The sequence below is a fragment of the Solanum pennellii genome, chromosome 4, assembly GCF_001406875.1.
Source record: "Solanum pennellii chromosome 4, SPENNV200".
Taxonomy (NCBI): Eukaryota; Viridiplantae; Streptophyta; class Magnoliopsida; order Solanales; family Solanaceae; genus Solanum; species Solanum pennellii.
Window position 1 is genome coordinate 38,890,678 of NC_028640.1, and position 25,972 is coordinate 38,916,649.

At 31.7% G+C, this 25,972-nt stretch overlaps 1 protein-coding gene and 1 pseudogene across 1 annotated transcript; one reads left to right on the forward strand and one right to left on the reverse strand.

Moving 5' to 3' along the window:
• Positions 1-8,958: 8,958 nt before the first annotated feature.
• Positions 8,959-11,075, forward strand: LOC107017540. Its single transcript, XM_027916293.1, has 4 exons — positions 8,959-9,048; positions 9,142-9,249; positions 9,523-9,709; positions 11,026-11,075. Exons 1-4 carry the CDS (start codon positions 8,959-8,961, stop codon positions 11,073-11,075), a joined length of 435 nt encoding a protein of 144 aa, XP_027772094.1.
• LOC107017157 lies at positions 9,823-10,876 on the reverse strand (annotated as a pseudogene).
• Positions 11,076-25,972: the final 14,897 nt, after the last annotated feature.

The window sequence follows — 25,972 nt, forward strand, 5'->3', positions numbered from 1 at the left end:
ATATATATATATATATATAAATATATATTTATATATATAATTTGTTACTAAATACCTCAATCAGAGATTTATTAGGTCTTCAAAAGACCTAGAAGCAACTCTTATCAACAATGTCTATGAGTATGCCTTTCTTGATCGTTTCTACAGAAGCACAAAACTCTTCATAATTTAGTGTTATCAAATTTCTGTGGCTGTGCAATGGAATGTTTTCTTGGAGATTTCTTGAACAGAATAGATAGAATAGATGTGAGTTGTAATTCTTAGTTTTGTAGAAGGTTATTCATGAAAGTTTCAAGATGATGTGACACGTGGAGGGTGAGCTGTGTTACAATATTTGGGAAATGGTTTGTATTGTTATTTTTTTTTAATGTAATGTACATGAAGTTATTTTGATTCAAATAAAAAAGATGGAACATGTTTATTTAACACATTTATGATTTATATGTCTTTATAAATTTAGGGTTTTTGTTGCATTAATATGTTATTAATACTCATTATTAAATGAAGTCAATGATGTTCATTTATTGAGGCTTGTATCGGTGTTTATTATTATATGAATCACATGACTGTTATTGTCGTGTAAAAGAGTCAAACTTGAATTGACATAATTTTATGATGAATTAATAAATGTAGGGTGATATCTTAAATGTTTCTGATCCAAAATATTTCAACGAATCCAATCATGTTCATTAATTTTCTGAACTTATTATGCATTTCATTTTGTGATCCCTTGGAAACATGTTAATCAATACTGAACTGTAATTAATAATGTGAGATATTATGCATTAGAATAGTTAAGAGATTGAAACAAAGGGTAGGGATGAACAAAACAAAACGGGTGATTTAAACGAATGAAAATATATTTAACAGAGTACTTATGCAAGCTGTCAATGTGTCTCAATCATTAAATGCACTGAATAATTTTCAATTAATTTTCTAACCTACTTATTTCTCATTATTACACGTTCAAATACACTTCACTATTACAGAACACTCTAGATTAATTCATGTAAGAACCCAAGAGCAACAAAATTGGAACTTGTTTGAGTTGACATAATTTTATGATGTGTTACACCATGTTTCTTGTAATGATGTCAAATAATTGGTATTTGATTAAAAGAAAGACATAAATATGATCAAAGGAGAAGCTAAAATGCCATGGAAAATCACATAAAATATATTACATTATCATCATAATACAAAATATGTTTACATTAGATACATACATATATTACGTAAAGGGATAATAATTATGAAAGTGTTAAATTTCTTAATCACTGAGACAACCATAACAATTTTTTATATGCTGAATTATCCAAGTCAGTGTTATGGACAATAGGAACATGCTTAATAGTGCAAAAATAGGAGAGGGGGGGGGGGGAGTTATTATCAAATAAAGGATATAACTCAAAAATATAATGTAAGATTTGTTGAAATCTACGTCTATACTACCTTGTTATTTTCCTTTTTTTTGTGTTGTCTTGATTTCACCAATTGTCTTCACCGCTTGTTGTCTATATTTACCGCCTAATTATAGCTAGATTAGAGCAAATGCATATGTTGATTCTTCGTGTCCTCCTTTCTGAAGCTTTGTGAATTAATTCTAGAACAACATCTGGATTTATGTTTCTAAAAAAAATAAAATGAAAAAATAAAATAAAATAAACAGATATTCATTAATCATAATGAATTAACAACTCGTATATATACTAAATATAATTTAAAAGAGGAGCTATTACCATGTCATTTCGATACATGACTTCTTTACTTTCACATTCTACACATTTGTCCATAAAACTGTTGAATGTTATGTTCATCATATCATTTAAGCGTATGAATGGACTAATTTTAATGTCTTGTAACGACATCTTGCCATATATACATTGTTAACTTCCTATCTCATTAAAGGGTTTATAACTATAAAATGCATGTGTATGTAAACAATAATGTAATAAATGTTTAATTGAGAATATTTTTTTTACATACCTCAATCGAAGACTTATTAGATCTTTTAATGACGATGAAATCATGCTCTTACAATTTCTTCAACTAAACTCCTACCAATGAAATAAAATTCAAAACCTATCATCGTCATTTATTTGATTTAATGTAAAATATCATATTCAAACTAATAACAATCAAACTGATTAATTTAGTCAAGGTAGATTTTGAGATCTAAACAAGTAGTAACAATTTAAAGAAGAATGATGTGAGTATTGTGTGTGTTATATATATACTAGAATAGTGACATGTGTCAATTTTTGTGATTTAAACATCTTATTTCTTGTTGTTTTTATTTTAATTTTTTAACAATCATAAGTCAAATTGATAAAATTAAATGTATGCTATTACAGCGCGAGAGAATTCTTTATTAACAGACATACAAATAAGCAACAATAATATTATTTAATTATGTTATTTCAACTATATTATTTCAAATATTTATATTTCATTATATATTATTCTTCTTATTTGTCATTATAAATTTAAAAAAAATCAAGTAATGGAAAGAGAGGCACATACTTAGATCATACTAGAGAATTACACAATCCACTTAATTAATTGATTGAATTTATGTAACAACTTCTGAAGCATTTTTAATATTTGAACTAGCGTGTTAGCTTAGCTAAATGCATTCAATTTCTTGTCAACATGTTTGAGTAGCTAAACATTCTTAGTAGTAGTAGTACACTGTAGCGACAATTGATCATTTCCCCCCACATTTTAAGCATTAATAGTATATCACTACTACAATATGAACAACATTTGTTTGGCATTATTACAAATCTAAATTATTACTATGCAAACAAATTACAAATATGTGAATTTGAAAATAAATTTTTTTTCTTTGTTTTTCAATTTGTTGAACTCTATATTTTTTTCCCATTTTTTAAGAGATCTGTTTTTAATGTGTTTTTCATTCATAACTGTTTAAATTAGTTTATATTTTTAGGATCCAAGAATTAAATGCAATACTCGTCGCCTAAATAAATAACTCACAAATAAGCCACAATTAATGAACAACAATGAGTTCATAGGGATATTTGTACTTAACTAAATTCACATAATTAAATGCTCAATAAATAGCACACATATATGCAACAACTAATGATAATCATAGAGTTTATTAAAATGTTTTGGACTGGTCACTTATTAATGTAAATTTTCTACATTTATTAGTCTATATAATATATAATCATGAATGAATTATTTATTTTTTTTATTTTTTTAGGTATCTTATAAAAACAACATCGTTGTTTATTTCTTCCAATCTAATGTCATCATGTTATTATTTAAAAAAATTATTAAATGTATCTCACAGTTGGAGTTACACAAGTGACCCTACACGTGTCAATAAATCTGGAATCTTTCATGACTAGCCTTACTGAAGATCAAAAATTACAAGTCACACAATTATATTAAAAATCACTCTAAGAAACACTTATCCTAAACAATTTCAAAAATTTCCTTAATCTAAAAATATGAAGAAGATTTGTGCTTCCTTAGAAATAATGGAACATGGCATACTGATAGATATAGTTGAAAGAGTGACATCTACGTCATTCAAAGACATAATAAATCTCCGATTAAGGTATTTATTAATAAATTTTATGTCAATATTTATTAAGTTTTGATTTCATCAATATTTTTCTAGATAGAATTTTTTTCAGTTCAACTCTATTCAACAATTTGGGTAGTGAAGAAAGCGTTCTCTAGAAGGTGACAATTTTGGACTTTCCTATGTTCTCTTGGTCTGTTGGGACAAGGAACAAATAGAACAAAGGGGTTTGTTTATTACTAGGTGCTTGAATGCTGGAAATAAAAGAAGCCCCATACAAAATTGGAGAGGTACTCATTTTTTATATATTTTTTTAGCTTGCTGTTTTCACTTCGTTTTACTCACGAACTTAAAGATCCTTAAAATAATGTTTTTTGTGCTCCTTTTGAAAGATGGATTCTTTTTTAAAATAATTGCCCAACTCTTATATTGCAAAGGTTTTTAGACTCCAAAAAACAAGACACAATGGCACAACATATGTGCTTGCCATTATTTTCATTTTCGCTGGAGCCAACAACGTATGTGATACAGTCGAATTCATTGGCCAAATGAAAGAAAATCTCCCTCAGAGACACTACTAGAAATTTGACTTACTGCAACGCTTATTTAGCAACGGTTATACCATCGTAGCAATAGCTAACCTATTACAACGGTTATAACCGTGGCCAAATATCCTTGAATCTAATAGAACAATTCTTAAAATAAACTGTTGCATAATCCCGATAACCGTCCCTATAGAGAAGGTATAGCAACAAGTTTTAAAACCGTTGCTATAGACAACTCTATGGCAACGGTTTTTTAGAAAAATAATTCTGATTTTTTAGCCCTAAATATTTTTCCCTCCTAAAAAAATATATTTGCCTCCAATATAATTAGTCCCTCCTAAAAAAATAATTCTTATTTATTAACTTTTTAGAAAATGTAAAGAAAAAGAATGAAATTGATTAGAAACCCTTATTTTTCAGAAATTTCATCAAAGCAATGTGAGAGAGCTTTTTGTGGGTGAAGCTGCATGTGAAAGGAATTTCTGAAGATTTTGGTGAGAAAAACGAAATTTGTTGGTGAAGCTGTTGGTGAAGCTGTTGGTGAAGCTCGTTGGTGAAGCTTGTTGGTGAAGCTGTTGGTGAAGCTCGTTGGTGAAGAGCTGTCGGTGAAGCTGTTGGTGAAGCTCGTAGGTGAAGCTGTTGCTGAAGCTCGTTGTTGAAGCTCGATTGTGAAGCTGTTGCTGAAGCTCGTCGGGGAAAACAACCAGCTCGTTCTTTTTGGTGGTGTTTTTGAGGTTCGACTACGAATTCATCTTAATAATGTTTAAGTTTTCTATGCTAGTTCATGATTTCTAAGTCCCCATTGAATTAATTTTGAAACATGTTAAAGAATAATATATGGGTTAGTCTTAAACCTATGTTATTTGCTCCAATATAGTTAGTGTATAAACTTCCCCTGTTTGATTCTGTGATATATAAGAGAGTCAAAATCTAGTGCTCCAAGTTTGTGGATCTGTAAGTATTTCTTTCTGCATATTTTTTTGTTCCAGCTGAATTCTTCCTTAATATTCCCCATTTGATGTGAATGTTGACAAAAATTACTCCCAAATTACTTCCTACTGGTATTTGTTTCACTTTTTGTTAACTGATATGGCTTAATTTGAGAGCAAAAATGAAGAAAGTAATGTTCAAAATTTCGAGCATATGCAGACAGCAGAGTATGCTTTTCATTTGATTTTCTGTATTTAATATTTTTCTACTTTCACCTTTCCATGGCAAAGAAAATCTTATTCTTTACAACAACTGATGTACATAAGATTTGGGCAAAAAGGAGAAAAAAATAACAAAACCTTCTGTTTCTGACTGCTAACATTGTTGATTTATTACTACAGATAGACTATATAGTATATACTCACAGTTGTAAGTGTATATATATAACGACTAACGTACATAATATGAGTATATAATAAGATGTCAGCTAGACTTGCCGCGCAACTTAGCAGCTTCTGAGCTAGTTGTTGTCATGAAAGATTCTCCACAACCACATTGTCCAGTTGCATTTGGATTGACAAATATGAACTCAGATTTGTTCATAATATCAAGTATTTCAGTTTTGATGCTTATGAGACAAATATAACGATAAACCAGGTTAATGAATAGCAATATATTGGAGTGCAACTGGGTGATGCAAGTTAGTGCTACTAGAATTCACGCAGTTAAAGTATGGCGGATCAGTTTCACAAGGACAAAGATGACAAAACTATATAGTTTTTGGACTCAATCTCGCTAATCAGTATATGAAGTTCATATTCCTCTCATTTTAAAAAGGGAAGACATGAATCATGGGTGAAGTCTGTATAATTTGAAAGAATATATTGTTATACTCATTCATAGGAACCACAGACAATGAGACGAGAGAAAGTAAAGAGAGACAATAGACTGCACTATAGCTAGACATGACAAGCAAACGAAAATCAGTAATGTAATTGCTTTTCTGTTACACCTTATTTTTCCTTAAGGTGGAGTCCTGAAAGTACATGATAGGCTAATCTAGAGAAAGTTACAACACAAGTCGCAAAGGTTATCTTCAATTTTGTTTTTGATTATTAAGAGATGTTTAAACTTGAGTATCACTGTCGTTTTACTTTGAAATACATTCGGATTCTGATATTGTCTATGTCTTTTGCTTGTTCGATTGAATGTTATCTTCCCTTATGAGTCACTGCCAGCATAAACTGTGACACATAATGCCCTATTTATTCGTTAAAGTTAATGACATTGTGTGGATTTGTGCATTTTGCGATATTGTTTTGATCATTCACGAAGCACAAATTGATTTGCTTTGTATGATTTACTTCTCACTTTACATGTTCGTTGTGTTTTATTTGGATGCAGTGTCTATAATTTAAACTGGCTATAATTGTGTTAGTCTTAGGAATTTGTGTGTCATTAATAGAAATGTGTGGAACTTGAATTTGTTTTTCAAGTTTTTAACTGCTTGCACAATTCATATTATATTGACAGTGAATGTACATTTTATTAAAAAGAGACCTTTTTAACATGTCTTTAAGCATTCCTTCTCTTCCAAAGTTTCCATATAACTATGGCTTGTATGAGCTTCATGATATGCTGCAATTTGGGGGCTTCTCTTGTTTTTTTGCAACTTAAATGGCCTGCAATAACTCCTTGCTGATATTACTGCGAAGTTCTGACTCAAACTGAGAGCTCAAACAGTCTTCTTTTTCAATCCATTCCCTAAATCTGCTTACAGAGTCTCTTTCTCTTCTCCACCATTTGATTTACTTAGCTAGACGATATTTGTTTGATTCAACAGTGTAACATAGAAAGAATATAGTCCTTGTCTTTGTGCTTCATAAAATATTGTATCCATTGTGCCACTGTTATATATACATGGCATATAGAGATAGATAGTTCAAACCAACAAGTATTTCAGCAAGAAATTAAACCTTGTCACATATCCTTTTTCTCTCTTATTGATCATTTTCATTCTTCTTCTTTTTGCAGTTTCTCTGAGCAATTTCAATATATTAGTGGACCAGCAAATCAGTAGGTTCTTATCTCTTATTAAGGTCCAACACTCCAGGTTCGTATCTCGTTTTTATGATTCTTTGAACACTTCTTCGCTATATCTCTCTTTGAGTACTTAATGTACATTCTATGAATGTGATTGAGTGCAGAAAATTTTATTGTGGACAGTAACAAACCTACTATGTGTGATTGTGGACAGTAACATACTTGCTGCTCTTATAATTCCACCAATCGGCTTCCTAAAAACACTCTAAATCTTGTGTGTGATTGTGGACAGTAACAGACCTACTGGATGTGATTCAGCTCTTTGTAATATCTTTGTAACTTTTTAGTTTCTTCTATTTTCACACAGGTCAGAATAGTCATAGCTATGAGTCAACAAGAAACTTCAAAAAGAACCAAAAAAGCCAAAAAGAAGACATTTGCTAAACCGGGATCGTTATCATTCTTGGCAAATAAGAAACGACGGTTATTGAAAACAAATGAAATTATTAAAGAAATAGAGTGCGAGAAAGGACATCTGCTCAAATTAATTGGAGGACAACAATCAGTAGCACCACAATCTGAAGCAAAAAGACAATCTGCCGAGGAGTTGCCTTTTGAAAATCAGCCTGTCGAGGAGCTGCCTGTTGTGCACCCTGTCGAGGAGCTGCCTCTTGAGCAGCCTGTCCAGGAGCTGCCTCTTGACCAGCATGGCAAAGATTTTCCTTTCGAGGATCAAGTGCAAATGAATTCTGTTACTCCTCAAACAAATGATCAACCTGAAGAACAAGGTAACATATAAGATTACAAACCTATTAAATGTATTCATAATTTTTAATTATATTTCTTTTATTTTCTTATAGCTGGAGTTCTTTCCAGTCCAAATAAAAGAGGTAGAACGCAAATGCATGATGTTCATGCCCGAAAAGAACGTAAGTTGATCATACTGAATAGTCAAAATCAACCTGTTGGTCCTACGGATGATGTTGTCATAGAGCTAAGTAGCTTCCTAGGAACATTGGCTAGAAATGCGACTCTTTGCCCATTTGATATATTGGATTGGAGGAGCATGGACACTAAAAAGGATTTGTGGGATTATACCAAGGTTTGTAGTTTACAATAATAAATTATTTGTAAAAGTATTTTACTTCTATTGGCTAATTGAATGACACAAAATTATAGGGGAAATATATTATTCCTGAAGCTGCGTACCATTGGGCTATGGTAACAATTCGAGATGCTTGGAGAAGACATAGAAGTGATTTGAAGCTTAATTATTACGATCCATATGAAAATGATGCAGTTCGAATGGCAAAAAAGCCTGGTCATATTCCAGAATGTCAATTTAGAGAGCTACTCAAATATTGGAATTCTGAAAAATTCAAGGTAAAAATGTAGTTCAGAATATCAATTTTTTTAATAAGTAGCATTTGTATTATAGCTCCAGATTTTTGCTCCCTTCCCAGCTTCTTTCCACCTAGTGACCCCCAACACTTCAAAGCTGTTAGAAAAAATACTACCTCCCTTCCCAGCTTCTATGCTTCCTCATGACTCTTCTTTCTCATAGGTGTCTTTTTAATCAGCAAGTGGATCATTATCATGCCCAAACTTGAAGCAATTAGAGCAACATTTTGGCCTGTATCTGTAATTCAGACCTTACTAGAAAGACCCATAAGGAGCAGATTGTATCTGTAATTCAGGCCTGTATCTGTATCATTTATTGTGATAGTCACATGCATTTTACAAGACACCTTAACACTATATAATGACTAATATTGACAGATTGTTATAAAGGAAAGACAGACTAATATTGACCTCGTCTAGTACACTATATAACACTAATATACCTTCGATTAACATTACTGATTCATTTCTTTGCAGAAAATGTCTGAAACAAATGCAAAGAATCGAAAAAAACTGATGAATCCACACACTGCTGGCAAAAAGAGTTTCGCTTTAGTTCGTAATAAGCTGGTGAGTTCTCTGATATATTATTTTTTAATGAAATTTTCTTTTGGATCTCTTCCAATGTGAGTTTAGTTTTTATATATATTTCAATTCGACTAGGAGAAAGATAAGGAGACAGTATCATCTAAGGATATCTTTGTGGTTACAAGAACAAGAAAACCTGGGCGATCGTACAAGGCCTCAAATGAAGATACTACTAGTAAAATTGTATGTGCCTGTCTATTTTAATTTTTTTTGTTGAGATCAATTATTTATTTCATAAGATTGTATTTGTTGGATATACTTTGGTAGGCTGAAATGGAGCAAATTGAAAAACAAATAAGCATAAATGGTGAGTATGTTGATGCATTTTCAAGCGTCATGGGTCCTGAACATCCGGGACGTCTAAGACTATATGGCGCAGGAGTTACAAAGACTACTTTGAAAAAAAAAGTTGGCAATTGGGAATCAACTTTAAGTGCAACAACTGATGGAATGCAGGAAATGCAAGAGAGGATGCAGAAAATGGAGAAACAAATGGAGGAACAAAAGAAAATTGTGCGACAAGAAGTTATTGCAGATGTTATTGCACAACTTAAGCATGCGGGATTAATTGATCCTAACATATTGGCAGCATTGTCGACTCCTTCACCAAGAGAATCTACTTCTGTTCAAGGGGCTAAACAAGGTTGGTGTCGCTAATTCTATGTTTTGATTGGTATTTGTTGTTGCTACTTGCTATAGGATTAGAATGGAATAGTACGCTATTGATCTAAGGAAGTTGGGGAAAAGTTGGGCAGTGGGTCAAGAAGCAGTAAAAAATGTAGCCTGCTCCTCTTCCCCTTGAATTCTTGAAGCACTAGAAATTATTCCTGTGAAACCATCATTGGAAAATCCATATGAAAGGGTCTCAAGTTGTGTGCTTAATGGATCACTCATTAGAGGGAAGAAACTGGACTGAAGGGGTTCCCTGTGAGAAAACACCTGATTTGACTTAAAACTGATGGGAAATGATTAACTGAAGTGGTGGTGAAGAAGCTGCCTTGATGATGATTACCAGAGGATAGGATTGTGTCATCTTGTAAAGACTGGAAATTGAGAAAATGCCCATGTGGGTAGCTCTGGAGATCACTTAAAAATGGAATCTTTAAACCATCAGATGATGAAAACAAGTTTGGGATGTCATAATTCACCTCTTGCTGTTTGTCTTGAACTCCACATTCAGAATTGGGAACACCTCTGTTTTCTTGGCTAAATTCTGGACTCTGTTCTTGATCAAATGAATACTGCATTTTTTTGGGATTTAGTTTAGTAGAGTGAAAATTATTAGGGAACTCACCAAGAGCATCAATTGCAGCTTTAGCTTCTTTAATCAGCCAATCAATAGCCTTACTTGGACGGTCATACCCAAGCCTATCTTGCACATCATAGAACTGAATTGCAGTGTTTGGTGAAAGCCTAACTCGTCGATCCTTCGGACCTTTTGCAGTTGAAACCTTACTGTGTCTGTCTTTCCTTCCCGTGGCTCGAATAATTCGGCCTCCATGGCCTTCTATAACATCTGTTTTAGCTCTCTTTGGCTTCATTCTTCTTGTCCCTTTGTTCAATTCTTGTTCGCTTACTGTGAAATTAGCCCATTTTTCTGGCTTTTTGCAGAGTGACTGTGGCATCTGCTGGTTTTGGTAGTGACTTTGAAGGTTTCCAATGTCATTTTCTTGAAAAACTTCCTCTTCCTCCTCCTCTTCTTCTTCTGATCCATCTTCTTCATCTGATACTTGAAACTGATGATTCATTGGAGGATTCAGATTGGAAGTAATCTATTCTCTCTTCCACCTTTTATCTTTTTAGTGTTGGAAACTTGATTGGCATGTACTTGATTTCCAAGTTTTAGGGTTGAACAATTCTAAAAGCTAATGCCTGCAGGTTGTAACTACATGTATACTTGTTAATTTCCAAGATTTGAGGTTTCCTAAATTATTTATATTTTTTTCTGATTGTATGTAGGTGACGAAATCGAAGAAGGCAATGAAAGCAATAGTGAAGACTTGACATAGGAGCTGAAGTTTATATTGATGTAAACTTTATTGATGTTCTAGAAATCATATATTTTTGAAGATTGAAAATTCTATGGCATGTGTTTCACCTTTTTTGAATTCTTTAAAATGATTTGTACATTTTGCTTTAATTGATATTAGAATCACGGATCTTGAATTCTAATTAAGGTAATGAACATTTATTCTCGTTAACGATTTATGTGTATTTTTATGTTATAAAATTTATTCTCATGGATGATTTAGTATATAGCAGGTATATGTAGCTTACTAATATTGCATTAGAATTGTTGCAAATAGCAGGTAATAACCGTTGCAATAGGCATTAAGCAACAGTTCTACAATTGTTTAAAAGTTTTGCAATATCCCTATAACAACCGTCGCAATTGAGTGAAATGGTGTGTTGAATCGAAAAAAACTGTAGCCATAGCCTTAACAGAACTGATGCATAAACCTCTATTACGACGGTTAAAAACTGTACCAATACATACATAACCGTTGGCAATTAATTCAAATGATAACCGTGGCAATAGGTCAATGTATGGCTACGGTTATATGAACTGTCGCACAGAACCGTAGCAACAGCTCTATTGCTACGCGATCTGTTGTAGCGGTTGGTGTAACCGTAGCCTTAGACCTATGGCTACGGTAAAAACGTCAATTGCAACGATAGGTGAACCGTGGCAGTAGACCAAATTTCTAGTAGTGAGAAGACAAATAAAAGAATGAGGGACAGTGTAATCAACATTATTCACAATGTTTGGTTTCGTAATCTCATTTTTTTGACATGACTACCATATCATTGTTGCTCTGTTGAACATGGAAGTCCTGTTCCGGTTAGCGTATGACGTGTCGACATTGACGAAGAACTGGAAAATCAACACTGTTATGGATGTGATTCTGATTCTGAGGATGATGATATTTTGTTGTTTTGCCTAAGGTTGGATTGTAATTTGTCATCTTTCTTTGCAACTCTTTGTTGGGGCTATATTTGCATAAATTGGTACTTCTAAGTATTTTTAAGAACAATTTATGTGATTTTAATTTATCATTTTAATTATATGTATATGTTTTTTTTTTATATATTTATGAACTAATTATATTTGACTTTTAACTAACTTTGTTATTACTTTCTGTGTTTAAGTGGATTGTTTGTTAAAATTCTGTGATGGGACATTTCAAATTCCCGTAATGACCGAGTATATTTTTTCAAGATAAATTTGAAGCGAGTGATTTTTAAAAAAAGCCATTAAAATCTTTTATTACGTAATCTAGGCTCGAACTCGCAACCTACAGACTAATCGTTAAACTCTAATCATTTGCGCTGCAATAACATTCGTTCATGTTTATGTATATACCTTAGTTTTAAGTTCTTCTATGTACTTTTCAATTTACCTTAACGCTTCAAAAGTGATTAAAAGCTTTTTAAGCAAAAAATCACTTAAAATAAGTTACATGAAAATGAATGTTTCACCATTAACAATCAAAATATAAATCTTTAGAATGTTATTTACCAAAAAAAAAATATTAAAAACTATATGAATATGAAAAGTTTCAAAGAGTCTAATTTTTAAAATTAACTTAAAATTAAGACCTATAACCTAGACTCGAACTCGCAACCTACAAACTAATCGTTAAACTTTAATTATTCATGCTCCAATAACATTCGTTCATGTTTACGAAAGGAAATATATATACCTGTCAAGTTCTTCTATGTTATTTTCAGTTTATCTTAACGCTCCAAAAGTGATTAAAAGTTATTTTTAGCAAAAAACTACTTAAAATAAGTTACGAAAATTAATTATAATGTTTCTCCATTAACAATGAAAATATAAACATTTACAATGTTATTTATCCAAAAATATAATAGATTAAAAACTATATAAATACCAAAAGATTCAAAGAATCTAATTTTTTTTTAAAATAATTTAAAAGTACGACCTATAACCTAGATCTAACTAGCGACTTACAAACTAATCGTTAAACCCTAACAATTCGTGCTGCAGTAACATTCAATAATTTAACGAAAGAAAATGTATATAGCCTACTGTCAATTTCTTCTATGTACTTTTCTGTTTACCTTAACGCTCTAAAAGCGATTAAAAGATATTTTAACAAAAAATCAGTTAATAATTTTCATGAAAAAGAATTATAATGTTTCTCCCTTAACAATCCAAATATAAACCTTTACAATGTTATTCACCAAAATTAAAGAAAATCAAAATAACACATTAAAAAATAGATCTCTTAAAATGGGAAGCTGTCATTTGGCTGATGGGTCACATCCACTAAATGGCAGTACTTCAGAACTTCCAACTTATTTTCAATCCACATATTTGTCATCATTATATTTTTCTTACACCATTTCCTTAAGACTTAAGACATAATATTTATGAATCTGACACTATTCTGAGTTTCAAGCGATGGAGATTTTTAAAAGGTTGGCAGAATTTTGATGTTGATGCGGGATTGGTTGAGGGAGATGTATTAAAATTTGTAATTTATCATAGTGATGAGGCAATAGTATACATCTTTTTATGTAAAGAAATCTGTGAGTACCTTCTTTAGGATTTTATCAATGACACAAAGCTGATATATATTTATCATTGAAATACTATTGTATTTGCACATCTCCATTTATATGAAGCATTTTAAATACTTACTAGTATTTGTATTTTGAAACGTTATAGTTAATTACTAACGAGTAATAGCATGATAAATATTAATAAACCAAGTCTAAATATTAATAATATTGGAAATAAATACTTTGACCTGAGAAATCTAATTAGTGTGGAGTAATACAATACTCCTTTCATTTATCTGTTATGAACGTAGAGTAGCTGATTAGTCTTGCTAATGTATTTAAGTCAATATAGGAAATTACTATTAATTCTTTTATTAAATGTTATAGTTAATAATTGACGAGTAATACAAGCATGTTTTCAAAATAAATACTTTGATCTATCAAAATAAATTATTCTTGAAAAAATATGCTTACATTTTTTAAGTAAAAATTTATAATGAGAATTTTAAAGGTTGTAATTTGAGTCAAAAGATTATAATCAAGCATGGTAAAAGGACATGTTTTCAATTCATTAAAAATGATTTATGAGATTAATTATTTGTGATTTCATAGTTAAACATTATAAAGGAACCACAAAATCTACCAATGAAAACTTAAGTGTCACCCACTCTTCTCTCCTGATATTTTCAAGATCTAAAAAAATATTCTTCAAAATATAAATTTTAAAATAATTTTTTTTTATTTTTTAGTTAAAATATATTAAATTTAAAATAGTAAAAAGGTTCAAAAGTTTAGAATAATATAAGTAAAATGTTATTTTGGCCAAATTCTGGTCATATTTTCTGGCCAAAATGATTTTTCCTCAAAAAATATGCTTAATATTTTTGAAGTGAATACTTGTGGTGGGAATTGTAAAAGTTATAATTTCTTAAATGTTAGTACTAATTAATACTCTTTCCTTCATGAACCTAGAGTACTCTGATAATTAAATTCATTGTATGAGTAAACAACAAATTGAATGTCTCCAGAAAAACATTTCTGGTGGGATATCAACAAGTTTAACAAGTACTACTATAAATAGCCAATACTATCTCTCAATTTACACCGTACTCTAACCTCAATCTCTTCTCAATTAATCAATGGGAGACATTACTATAGTGTGTAATCCTCATTTACCTTTGTGAAAAAGTTGAACCAACTTCAGCATTTGTCTAGTTAAATGGAATGACAAGTTATTTTTTTTGGAATATGACTGATTTTGATTTTATTTCTTTATTTGTTTGTTTTGTTCAATAATGAATTAATTTGTTGTGAATTTTTGTTGTATGTAGTGGCTACCACATTCAGTAACTCCATATCTTCTGACAGACCCAACATTTACTATGTTAACTTTCATACATCCTGATAGTGAATGTGGAGATCTCTACCTTTTATGTGTAGGTTCCTCTTGTTTTATCAATCGGCGGAGGTTATCAGACGGTTGACACAATTTTGTTATTTGCGCAAGATTGGTTGAGGGAGATGTTTGACTTTTTGTTATTTGCCTTAATAAAAAGGACTATGTAAAAACATTTGTTTCTAAATAAATCCATGAGAAACTTCTTATGGAATTCATAGATGAAGAAACCTTGGTAGGTGTTGATTAATTAAAATATCGTTTGTAATTACGTTGCTTAAAATTCGTTCTTCATTCTTTTTAAGTTGGTCAAGTATTAGCGTAAAAATGAGACAATATTAATCTTTAAAATTTGAATTTGATCAATTTAGAAAAGCTAAATAAATGATATTGTTGTTTAAATTAACTTAATTAGGGTTAAAGAATAAGTGTAGATATTAAGGTGAGACAATATTAAAGCTTTAATCTTTTATTTTATGTTGATGTAACTTTAGTTTAAGAAGATATCGAAGATTGAGGAATTTATTTTATTTTATACTAATACAAATGCAGATATTAGTCTAACCAAGGAACGTCTTGGAACAACCAATGCATTTCTTTAACCATCTTTTCTATAAAAAGCAGTGATCTTCTATCCACAATCCATAACAATTCTATCTCATAAAACACACACTGTAGTCCCTAATATGTCAACACCAGAGAAAGAAAGCGACCACCACAGTGATGAGGGATGGAGATTAGATGACCTCGAAGACTTTTAAGACTTGAAACTAATTTGTTGAAGCTCTTTGGGAAAATTCTAGGTTTTACAATCAAATATGGAAATTGAAAGGCCCGGTTGGAAACTTGATTCGTCGTGCTGAGGCCTTGTAAACTAAAGATGCAAATGGTGGTACCGGTACAAATAATGACAGTGGCTCTCCTAGTAATATTAAGTAGAATTTACTATGCTTTAATTAACGTTTAGGACTACATTTCCATTTAATTTACTAAGTTATTATGTATCGTCTTGTTTTTAGTTAATTTCAATCCACTTGTCTTTATATTGACGCTCAAATTATGTTTCTTCATAAAGTTTTATAATACCGGAACTCTTATAATACATGTAAAAGAAACAATTGATAAGATATACAATAAATTTCAATTTTATAAGTTTATTTTACTAAGATATGGTAAAATTAAAAAAATCTAAAAAATTAATGCTAGCGGTTTATTGAACGTCAAACGAGATCCTTGCAGCAGACTCTTGAGTGTTTTTCTTCCCCAAGTCAATAGCTTGTACAAATTGTTTAAAAACACTTACCAAAGATAGCTACTCCTTCAACAAATGGTTGGTTACTCATGTAACTTTAATTAGGGTAAACAACTTCGATAATCTAGTTCACATTTTTGGAGACCAGTATAGTTACTAATTACAAAGTACTGATAATGAACAAGTGATGTTGCTGCGCGAATGTTTATAGCTAAAATGATTAGTCATTAGGTCACAAATTCGATTCTAGTATTAGGTCCTTGCGTTTAATTTTTTTTATAAACATAATATTGTTCAATCTATTCGTAAAAAAGTATTTGCAACAAAACTTACATTCTATTTGCTTACATAGTAATATAATAGATTTATAAATGAAGTTATCTTAAATGGAAAAAAGAAATGTGCAAGAAAATTAAACTCGTCAAATCAAGTCTTTTTAATAATAAATAGATATATATAAAAGGAATGAATAAATAAATAAATGATCCCATTAATCTCACACATTTTTGTTCCTTCTTTTACTCGGATGAAAAAATAATACCATTATTATTCATGTTTATATTTTCAATGTTAATACTTTATTAAAAATATATTAATTACTGAGTTCGTTTAGTGGATGTAACGAAGAGTTCCAAATTTTGGTGGGAAATTAATCCAAAATTTAAAGTGGGACTATGAAATTTTAAGCACTCCTATAAATAAACAACATATGAGTCTAACTCATACAGTAATGTTTTCTCTTATTGATAAAATGTAAGAGTACATCCAAGACGGTTCTCCTCCGTTACCACAGTTCAAAGTGAAACTAAGTAGATTATATGACAGGCGCGATGGAATGGTAAATTATTTCGTTGTATTTGGTCTTATTTGTTTTATTTCATGAATTAATGTCTTGTTATCTTTATTTTATGTACTGGATTCTGCAATCAGTAGCTTAGTACTTTCCCAAGGAATTAACAAGAACAATATTAACATTTATTGATATGTACAGAACATTTGCATTACACCACTATTTAAAAAATTTAGGTAGTTGTGGATCAGGGAACCGGAGGAGGTTCTATGATTGTTGGAGGTCGTTTATTCGTGAGTCTTGATTGGTTATGGGGGATGTTTTGATATTTGTAATTTATAGCGTTGAAGACAACATGATCAACGTAAATTGTAGCAAAGAAGAAGATGAACATCATGTTCATGATTTCGTCGATCTTTTCATTGTGAATATTATTGATTGAAAAAAATTGATATTCAATGGGTGAGATTTGTTGTGATTTTTCTAAGTCTTTTATATTCGGATTTCATTCTTCATTTTTCCGTTGCATGAAAAACTTTTAATTGAGTTAATCTTTTGGAAATCTTCATTCAAATTAGACCAGGCCTCTGTTTTCTGACATATATAACAGAAAACACTTTTCGTAAACACTTTGTTGAACAACTGTGACAGTTCGGACTAATGAAATGTTTCGTTTACTTGATGGGCTTTGAATAGTTGCAACTATATTTATAATTTTCTTTCAATAACTTGGTCTTCTACCATAACTCTTTTTATCTTATATCTCTATCATGCCTCGTTATTCAACAATAATGCACATGATAATCATAGAAGATGATTTCGTCAGTTTGGGAGATTAAACTTCTGAAGGACGAAGTACTAGATCTCAATCGTGCAATGAAAGCACTCAAGCGTGAATTGAGGATATTATATCGTTCTTTCCATATATTTTCTACTCATGTTCATAATATATTGGAAAATAACAGCCATGCTGGTGCCGATAATAATGAGGGTGGTGGGGTCGATAATATTAAGGGGTTTGTGCTTGTAACGTTTAGTTCTCTCTTTTTCATGAAATGATATTAATGTCTTTAGTAATGCACTATCTTTTTTATACTGTTTTATTTATAATTGCGATCCGAATTACTCTATATTATTTAAGAAAAAATCTATTTGACCAGAAAATTTGGTCAGAATTTGGCCAGAATGAGATTTTTTCTATGTAATTTTACTTTTTAAAAATATTTTTATCCTTTTATCGTTAATACCTTTTACTAAAAAATGGAAAAAATATCGATCTATTTTAAAATAAAAAATATATTATAGTTTTAAAAATTTTCGAGCCAAATTTTGACCAAATATAACTGATACTTTATTACACTTAACTCCATTTTATTATTATTATTAACATATGGGATACTGAACACACGACTCTTGAACTAAGAAAAAAGACAGTAGGTTTATTATAAATTGAGCATGTGATATTATTCTACCCTTAATCCAACAAAAAATCTGTAAAATAAAATAATTTTTCGTTATCATGTCATTCTCAACTAACAGAAGCGGGGATCTTAGTTTTACAGAACACGAAAAAATCCTTTGGGATATTTCATTGCTTAGTTAGATTCTGAGTCTTCTCGAAGAGGAAATTGCATATCTTAAGGATACAATTAGGAGGTTGTCATGTCGTATTCATGTATTAGCTAGTAAACTATCTGGAGATGATGATGATGCTGGTGCGTATGTTTACGGAGGTGTTGGGGATTAACGGAGTATGAAATTTTGTGTTATTTTACGTTATATAGATTTAATTTTACAACCTAGTTTACTCTTATATTTCATGTTGACGTAGCTTGTTTTTTAAACGGAAGATATGATATGATAATATTAATGTAATTCTTACAACATTATATAATGTTGTTCTTCTTACAAAGAACTATACTGGAATATTAAAAATTTCTCTAACAATTAATGAAGTTGTTTATCTAACCAAAATAACTCGTGGAATAACCATTGCAACTCTTAGACTATTCGGCTATAAAAAAGCAGCCATCGTCTACCCAAAAGCAAGAAAAATTTCTATCATACAACACACTACAACTCTAATAAGTCTAAACCAGAGAAAAAAAGCGTCCATTCTACTCCTGGGGGACGGGTATAGGTCACGGATGAACTTATCAATCTTAAAATTAAGATGTTGAAGCTCGTTCAGGAAATTTTAGAGATCCACCGTGAAATGTAGAAATTTAAAGGGCACGTTGAAGAAATGATTCGTCGTGTCGAGGACTTGAATATTAAATATGTAGGTGGTTATCTTGCTGAAGCCTTGGACACTAAAGATGTAGGTGGTTGTGGCACAATAGTGACAACAATGCTTCTCCCCAGAAACTCTAAGTAGAATTTACCAAGTTTTGTTTTAGGAATAGATTTCCCTTTAATTTTCTATGTTTTAATATAACGAGTTGGTTTTAAATTAAAATCAATATACTCTTTCCTTTTAATTACGTTTATACTATGTTTCTTCATAGAGTTTAATATAGTTCCAAAAATACTAACTAATAGGAGTATAATACAAAAATTAAATAAACAATATTCAATTTTATATACGTCGATTTTAAAAAGATATGTTACATGGTAGAAATTGATTAAATCAATTAAAATCTAAACAATTAATGCTAACCGTCTATTTCATATCAAACGAGAATTGGGCAGCAGACACTTGAGTGTTTGTCTATCCCAAGTTAATGGCGTGTAAATAATGTTTCGAAACACTTCCTAAAGTCAACTACTACTTGTACTATATATTTGTTTGTTATTCTTCCCCAAGTTAATGGCGTGTACTAAAACTCAAATATTTGAGTAGTGCCATGTAATTATGAACCAAATAACTAGATAATTTCCCATTTCCTATAGTTCAATTATCTTTAAGATAACTTACATTTTAGTTGTTTATTTTACTGACTTTTTTTATTGATTAGAAAACTAATAGGAGATAGATAGAATAAATAAATTTACTTGCGTAATTATGAACGAATGCTTTTGAGATATTTTATTGCGAATGGATAAATCTTAAATGTTTAGTCAGTATATCAAAATATCGAGTCATTGAGATATCTTATTGCAAAGAAGGAGGAAAATTGGTACTGATTCAATGGTGTTATTGTTGTAACGTTTTGATTTTGGGGTAAAATCTAGAAAAGGAACATAAAATCAAGTTAATGATCACTTGAACAAATTAGAGGAAGAGGCAATGTTCAAATTAGCTGACGGAGTTAAAACTGATCACACGTTTCCAGATGAGCACTTTTGGGCAGCTTCAGTTGATCTTATTCCTTAGTTCACAAAATCCGCTAAATATTTGGCAAGTGATGTGGTGCCTTCCGATTTTTTATTCCACTAAGGAAGGAAATTATGTGAAGATGTTTTGTTGGAAGAACCTTATTTGATTCGTGTCTTTGCTGGTAGGGTCATTCGTCATTGTGTTTGTGTTGTAGAGATTATGAGTATATTAGAAGCTTTCCATTCTTTACCTATTGGTGGCCATCATAATGATATTTGTAGTGCTCAAAAGATCTTGTAGTGTGGATATTGGCCTTCTATTCACAAAGATGCTCGTGATTTCTGTAACACCCGATTTTTAAAAATACAACAAAAGAATTTTTTCAAATAATACAACTACCAAACCACGCCGTCCAACCATGAACCATGGAATGGACCATGTACTATAGGTGTTGTCCGTGGAAGGTTTACCTGTTTGAGGGTCCGGAACGACGGCCTGACCAACGGATCGTTGGTCAGACCACGATCCATGGTTCGAAGAACTAAAAGTAAAATTGTCTAACCACTAACGTGTGCGTGCAGGACAATCCGTCGTCCTGGCCACACTCCATCATTAGTGGGTCATGGGTCGGCACTGTCAGTTATTTTTCAGGGGTAGTTTGGTCTTTTCTAATTAATTAATTCCTATACTATGTCATTTATCCTATGTTTAGTACCTCAATATAAGACCTTTTACCCTCAAATTTCCCAATCAAAATCATTTTCTCTAAACTCAACCAAAAGAAGAGATCCCAAATAATTATCTCTTTAGAAACATCAAGAAAAAGGACTCATCTAAGGTTTCAAGCTAAAATTTCAATTTCCCATTGAAGGCTTGTATTTAGAATCAAGGTATGATAGTTTTCATTGATGATTCCTCCCATTCATGGAATTCCCCAATTTCTAAAGGTAGAATACCCTAATTGAGTTAATGTTTTCTTCAGTTACCATGGTTTCTTTGCGTTATTGCTTTAATGATTGTACTATGACCTCTCATACATGGATTTATGAAACACGACGCTTTTATGATGATTTCCCCATGAACCCATGTAATCCCCATGTTTTCAACTTAGTAATCATATGACATGGAATTTTTATCTTCAAGGAACAATTTTAATAAATTGAACATTTTTTGAACGCTTTACATGTATTTATGATGAAACACATATCCAATCCATGTTTACTAAGAGTTTATGATTAAAAGTGGGTTTTGATCTAAAGACGTAAATTATGAACTTATACATTGTCTAAAGAAATCTATACAAATGTTTTAAGGGTTATTTGATTGTATAATACCAATGATGATGTTGTATTGTGAAGTAAAATTCTCACTAAACACAAACAAGCATGATGTGAAAGTTTTTCTCACATAGAAATGATTCTTAGGTTGGAAGGCTTTCTTACCTGTAATACCTTTAAAACGGTTTAGGTGAATCTAGATCCTAACATGTTATCATGAGAGTCTAAGATCATAAAATGGTTTATAATGTGGTAATGAGGCAATGTATAAAATATTAGGTGAATTTGAAGTGAAACGTCAAGGGACGACCAAGTCGTTCGACGACTAGTCACCTATGTTCTTTATGTGTGTTTTATTTGTGTATGTGTGATTTATGAGCTTATGTGGTCCTTATACGCGTTATTATAGTGTTTATAGTCAGTGTGTAAAGTTTCATGAAGTTTGGAGGTCAAACGTCCAAGCACGTCCGAAAGGTTTTCCTTGAAACGACATTGTGTATATTAGTATGTTTCGTCCAGTTTTATTTGTTTGTTTTTGATGAAATTGGTGTGGGAGGTCCTAAACTCATATACAAAAATATTAGTGTTGGAAACGTCCGGGAAAACATCCCCAAAGGCTGTCCAGGCCAGACCCAATCGACAGAGGCAACCGACGGCCAATAGGATGGTCGACGCCTCGTCGTTGGTATACGTTGTTCAAGACTTAGCCTAGGGATCTCAAGATACCAAATTCCAGTCTCTGAACCAAACGACGTCCAGCCTGGACGGTCCGTTTGTGGACAAACGGTCCGTCGATGGCCAATCGTTGGTGAGGCCTGCAACTGCAGAGCTTTACTGTAAATGCAAGGGGAATTGGAAAATTCACCCTATGTCCAAATAATGGTTTGGCAGGTTAATTAGGGGTACTTTAGGTATTTTAAGTGGATATATAAGCCTTAAATACCTAGATGAATTCATTCTTCCAAATTAAAACCCTAAAATCTATGAAATTCTCTAGAACTCCATTGAAGCCAAAACTCAAGGAAGATCTTGGATTGGAGATTTGAGTGGTTATTCTTCATCAATTTTTTGGATTAAAATCATTGAGGTTGGATTTTTCATCCTTGAAACGCTATCCATCAAGGAGCCTAAAATTAAAAGAGATTTCTAAAGTTTTCTAAAGATGAACTTGTCCAATTTTATGATCTATCCATGGGTTCTTGCATTAAAGGTTTAAAATCATTATATATTGATTGAATTGTTGTAATTAGATGATTTTAACGTAATTAATCTATGAACCCATGTAATTCATGAACCCTAGTTTTTGACCACTTTTTGGGTTAATTGATATTGTCTTAATGCCTATGAATTCTAGTGTAGTTTTCTATGGGCTATTGAATGATGTAAGAATTGTATTCAATTGATGTATTGGTTGTATTAGATTGATAAATCTATATTTAATTGACCTGTATTCATTTAGTATTACGACTTTTATATTGAATTGATGATCATGGCCATGGGTAAGGGATTTTGGTATTGAATTGGATGATTTAGCTATCGATTGAAGTAGTGAGAATGGATTGGTGATACGCTGCCCTAATTATATTTATTTTATGTATTGTAGCTCTTTTATTATGTTGTGATTTTTATGTTCCCCTTATGGTGGTGGTTCTATGTGCTTTACTTGTGAATGATGTGGCCTCGTCGGCGTTACTTTATGTATTATGATGAACATGGCCTTGTCGTCACTACTTGATATACTATGATGATTTGTGTATTTGATTTATGTGAAGTATGGTCATATTTATCTACATGTGATTAAGTTGAAAGTATGTGTTCTTCTATTGACATTAGGTGATCATGTTAGAGTATGACTATGTCCTTATGTGTGTAGCCTTAGAGGTGATGCATGATTATTTCAACTTGACTATATGAGTCTATAATGGTTATATTGATGATGTTATAGTAGTTTATGGGATGACTTATAGATCATAATGGTTATTCCTATGTGCTTCTAGAATGATATTCAATATGTCTTGTGTCCCTTACTTGATACATGTATGAATGTGAATATGAGATGTCTTGACGTAGGATGCTAAATACTATTAGTATTGTATGTATGAATGAAAGTAGACCTTGAATGATTCTAAGAAGGTACTTTATGTAGAAACCTTAAACCTACTCTTAATGTTATGAACCTTGAAGTCAAAAGTCGTAATGGTATCCTTCTAGTATGAATGATGGACTTAAGGTTTGTTGGCTGGAACATCATGATATCGTCCTTAGTAAAATCATTAAGCTATCTTCTTAGCCATTGAAAGGCATCCCTAGGGAACCTCTTTGGCTGGGTGAATTGTGATTGGGGTATGAACTAGATATGGAACCTCTTCATGTGATCCTTAATGTAAATTACTCTATGAGAACAAAGGCTAGCATGGAGTGAGTATTGTTTGGAAAGTATCTTTAGTGAAGGATGATACTAGAGTACAAATAAGCCCTCATATTCCTTAACCATGTGCCTACATGGGATGAGTCCAAGTTCTACCATTGTTGAGTGGAACACCCTCTATTGGAGTAGGTTACATCTCCGGATCCCATACTTTGCTACCACGGTCTATGTCGGTTATTGCCAATTATCATTATATGGGATACCTCTTGTATTGGAGAAGTTTTATGAAGTTTAGGTGGTGGTATGAGACACTATCTAGACATTGCACAATAGGCTTTGAAGATGTTAGTGAGAGTCCCCAGGTCTTCTCTAAGACCATTACTTGAATGTCCTTATGTAATGAATGATGTCTTATATGAACTAATGAATGTAATGATTTAAGTTAGAAAAGCATGTTAAATGAATAAGTACTTACCTAGAGTAGTTAAGGCTTGTCTAGTTAAGGTGTGAAGGGGCATACAAATAGTCTCTTCGTATCTTACCTAGATAAGTCTTAAGAATGAATCTAGTTAGGAAAGTTTGTTGATTATGTAGACATGATCAAAACTTAGGTAGTCTTAAGGATTACTTAGGTAATCTTGAATAGGTCAAGTATGGACATTTTCTTCTTGATTTACTTGAGTAAGTCTTTTGATAACCTTTGGAAGGTGAATGTCATATTACATGTATGTTGTTGTATTAAGTGAGAATGATCTTATCCTAGGTAACCTAAAGGATCTCTTAATAATGTGTGAAGGGATTGTATGGGAAGTCACTTCTCAACTCACTCAAGTGAACCTTAGAATCCCCTTTGGTAGAGCATCATATGCTTATGTGTTTGGTTTATTGTAAGTGTGTTATTTCGTTATAGGTGGTCTTAAGAATCATTTATGTGTGCCTAGAGAGGGTGTATGGGCGGTCTCTCCTTGTCTTACTTAAGTGATTCTTATGATAGATTTTAGTGAGGAGATTGCATGCTAGAAAGTGTCCAATGTGAAGTTGAGGAACTTCACTGTAACAGTGAAGGAATTGACTATAACAGTGAATTAGCTTACTTTAATGTTTCTCCAAAAATGTGATAAATCGCTTAAATGTTATGTCATGTGTTTCTAAGGTGTTAAATGTTGTTCTTATGCTTATACTATGATGTTTTAATCAAAAAGATGCATATTTCCATTAAATGTCTTTTTTCATGATTTTATGCATTATGCCATACTTAGTACATGTGTTTGTACTAATTCCATGCTTTTACCTATATCTAAAGTGATTCATAGGTGAAGGTGCTTTTGGAAGCGAAGCTTAGATTATAGGATCTTTCAAGCAAGTTTGAAGTATGTCCTCATTTGACTCAAGGACATAGATGTCTTTGATTTCTTATTTCGAAGTATTGTAATAGACATAGTATTACTATATTTCTATTGTATGGGACGTGTCCTAAGTACTCTTGTGGGTTGTGTATTTGATAAAATAAGACTTAGTATTTCCTATGGTTTTTATATGAAAGAAATTTTTTATGACTATTCGAATGTTGTGAAAAGTTTAACTCCGCACTACTTTTCATTTATGTATATCCGATGAATGATACAAATGGGCTTGTAAAGGACCTCCGAGAGGTCAAGTACGCCGTGTCGCGCTCCAAGAGTTCCCTAGCTTCTAGGGTGTACTCTCGGGATGTGACATTACATAAGTAATTCAAAGAGTAAGAGCTGTCCTTATGAACTAGCTTTGGTTGGTTGTCTAACGACACCTTTCATGAATAAAGAAGTCAAGTAAGTAATGAATATTTCAAGGGATTTATGCTTAGCACCGAGTGAACATGATGATATTTTATAAACTCACCCATTTGTAGAGGTTCGGTTTCTTGTAGAAATCTCCTTATCACATGACTAAGTGCCACATTTGGATGTTGTTTTAAATAGACATTACCTAGTGGATCCACAATAGCAGGAAGTTCATGGTCTTACCTGGGAAAGTAAGACACCTATTTTCAGTTTT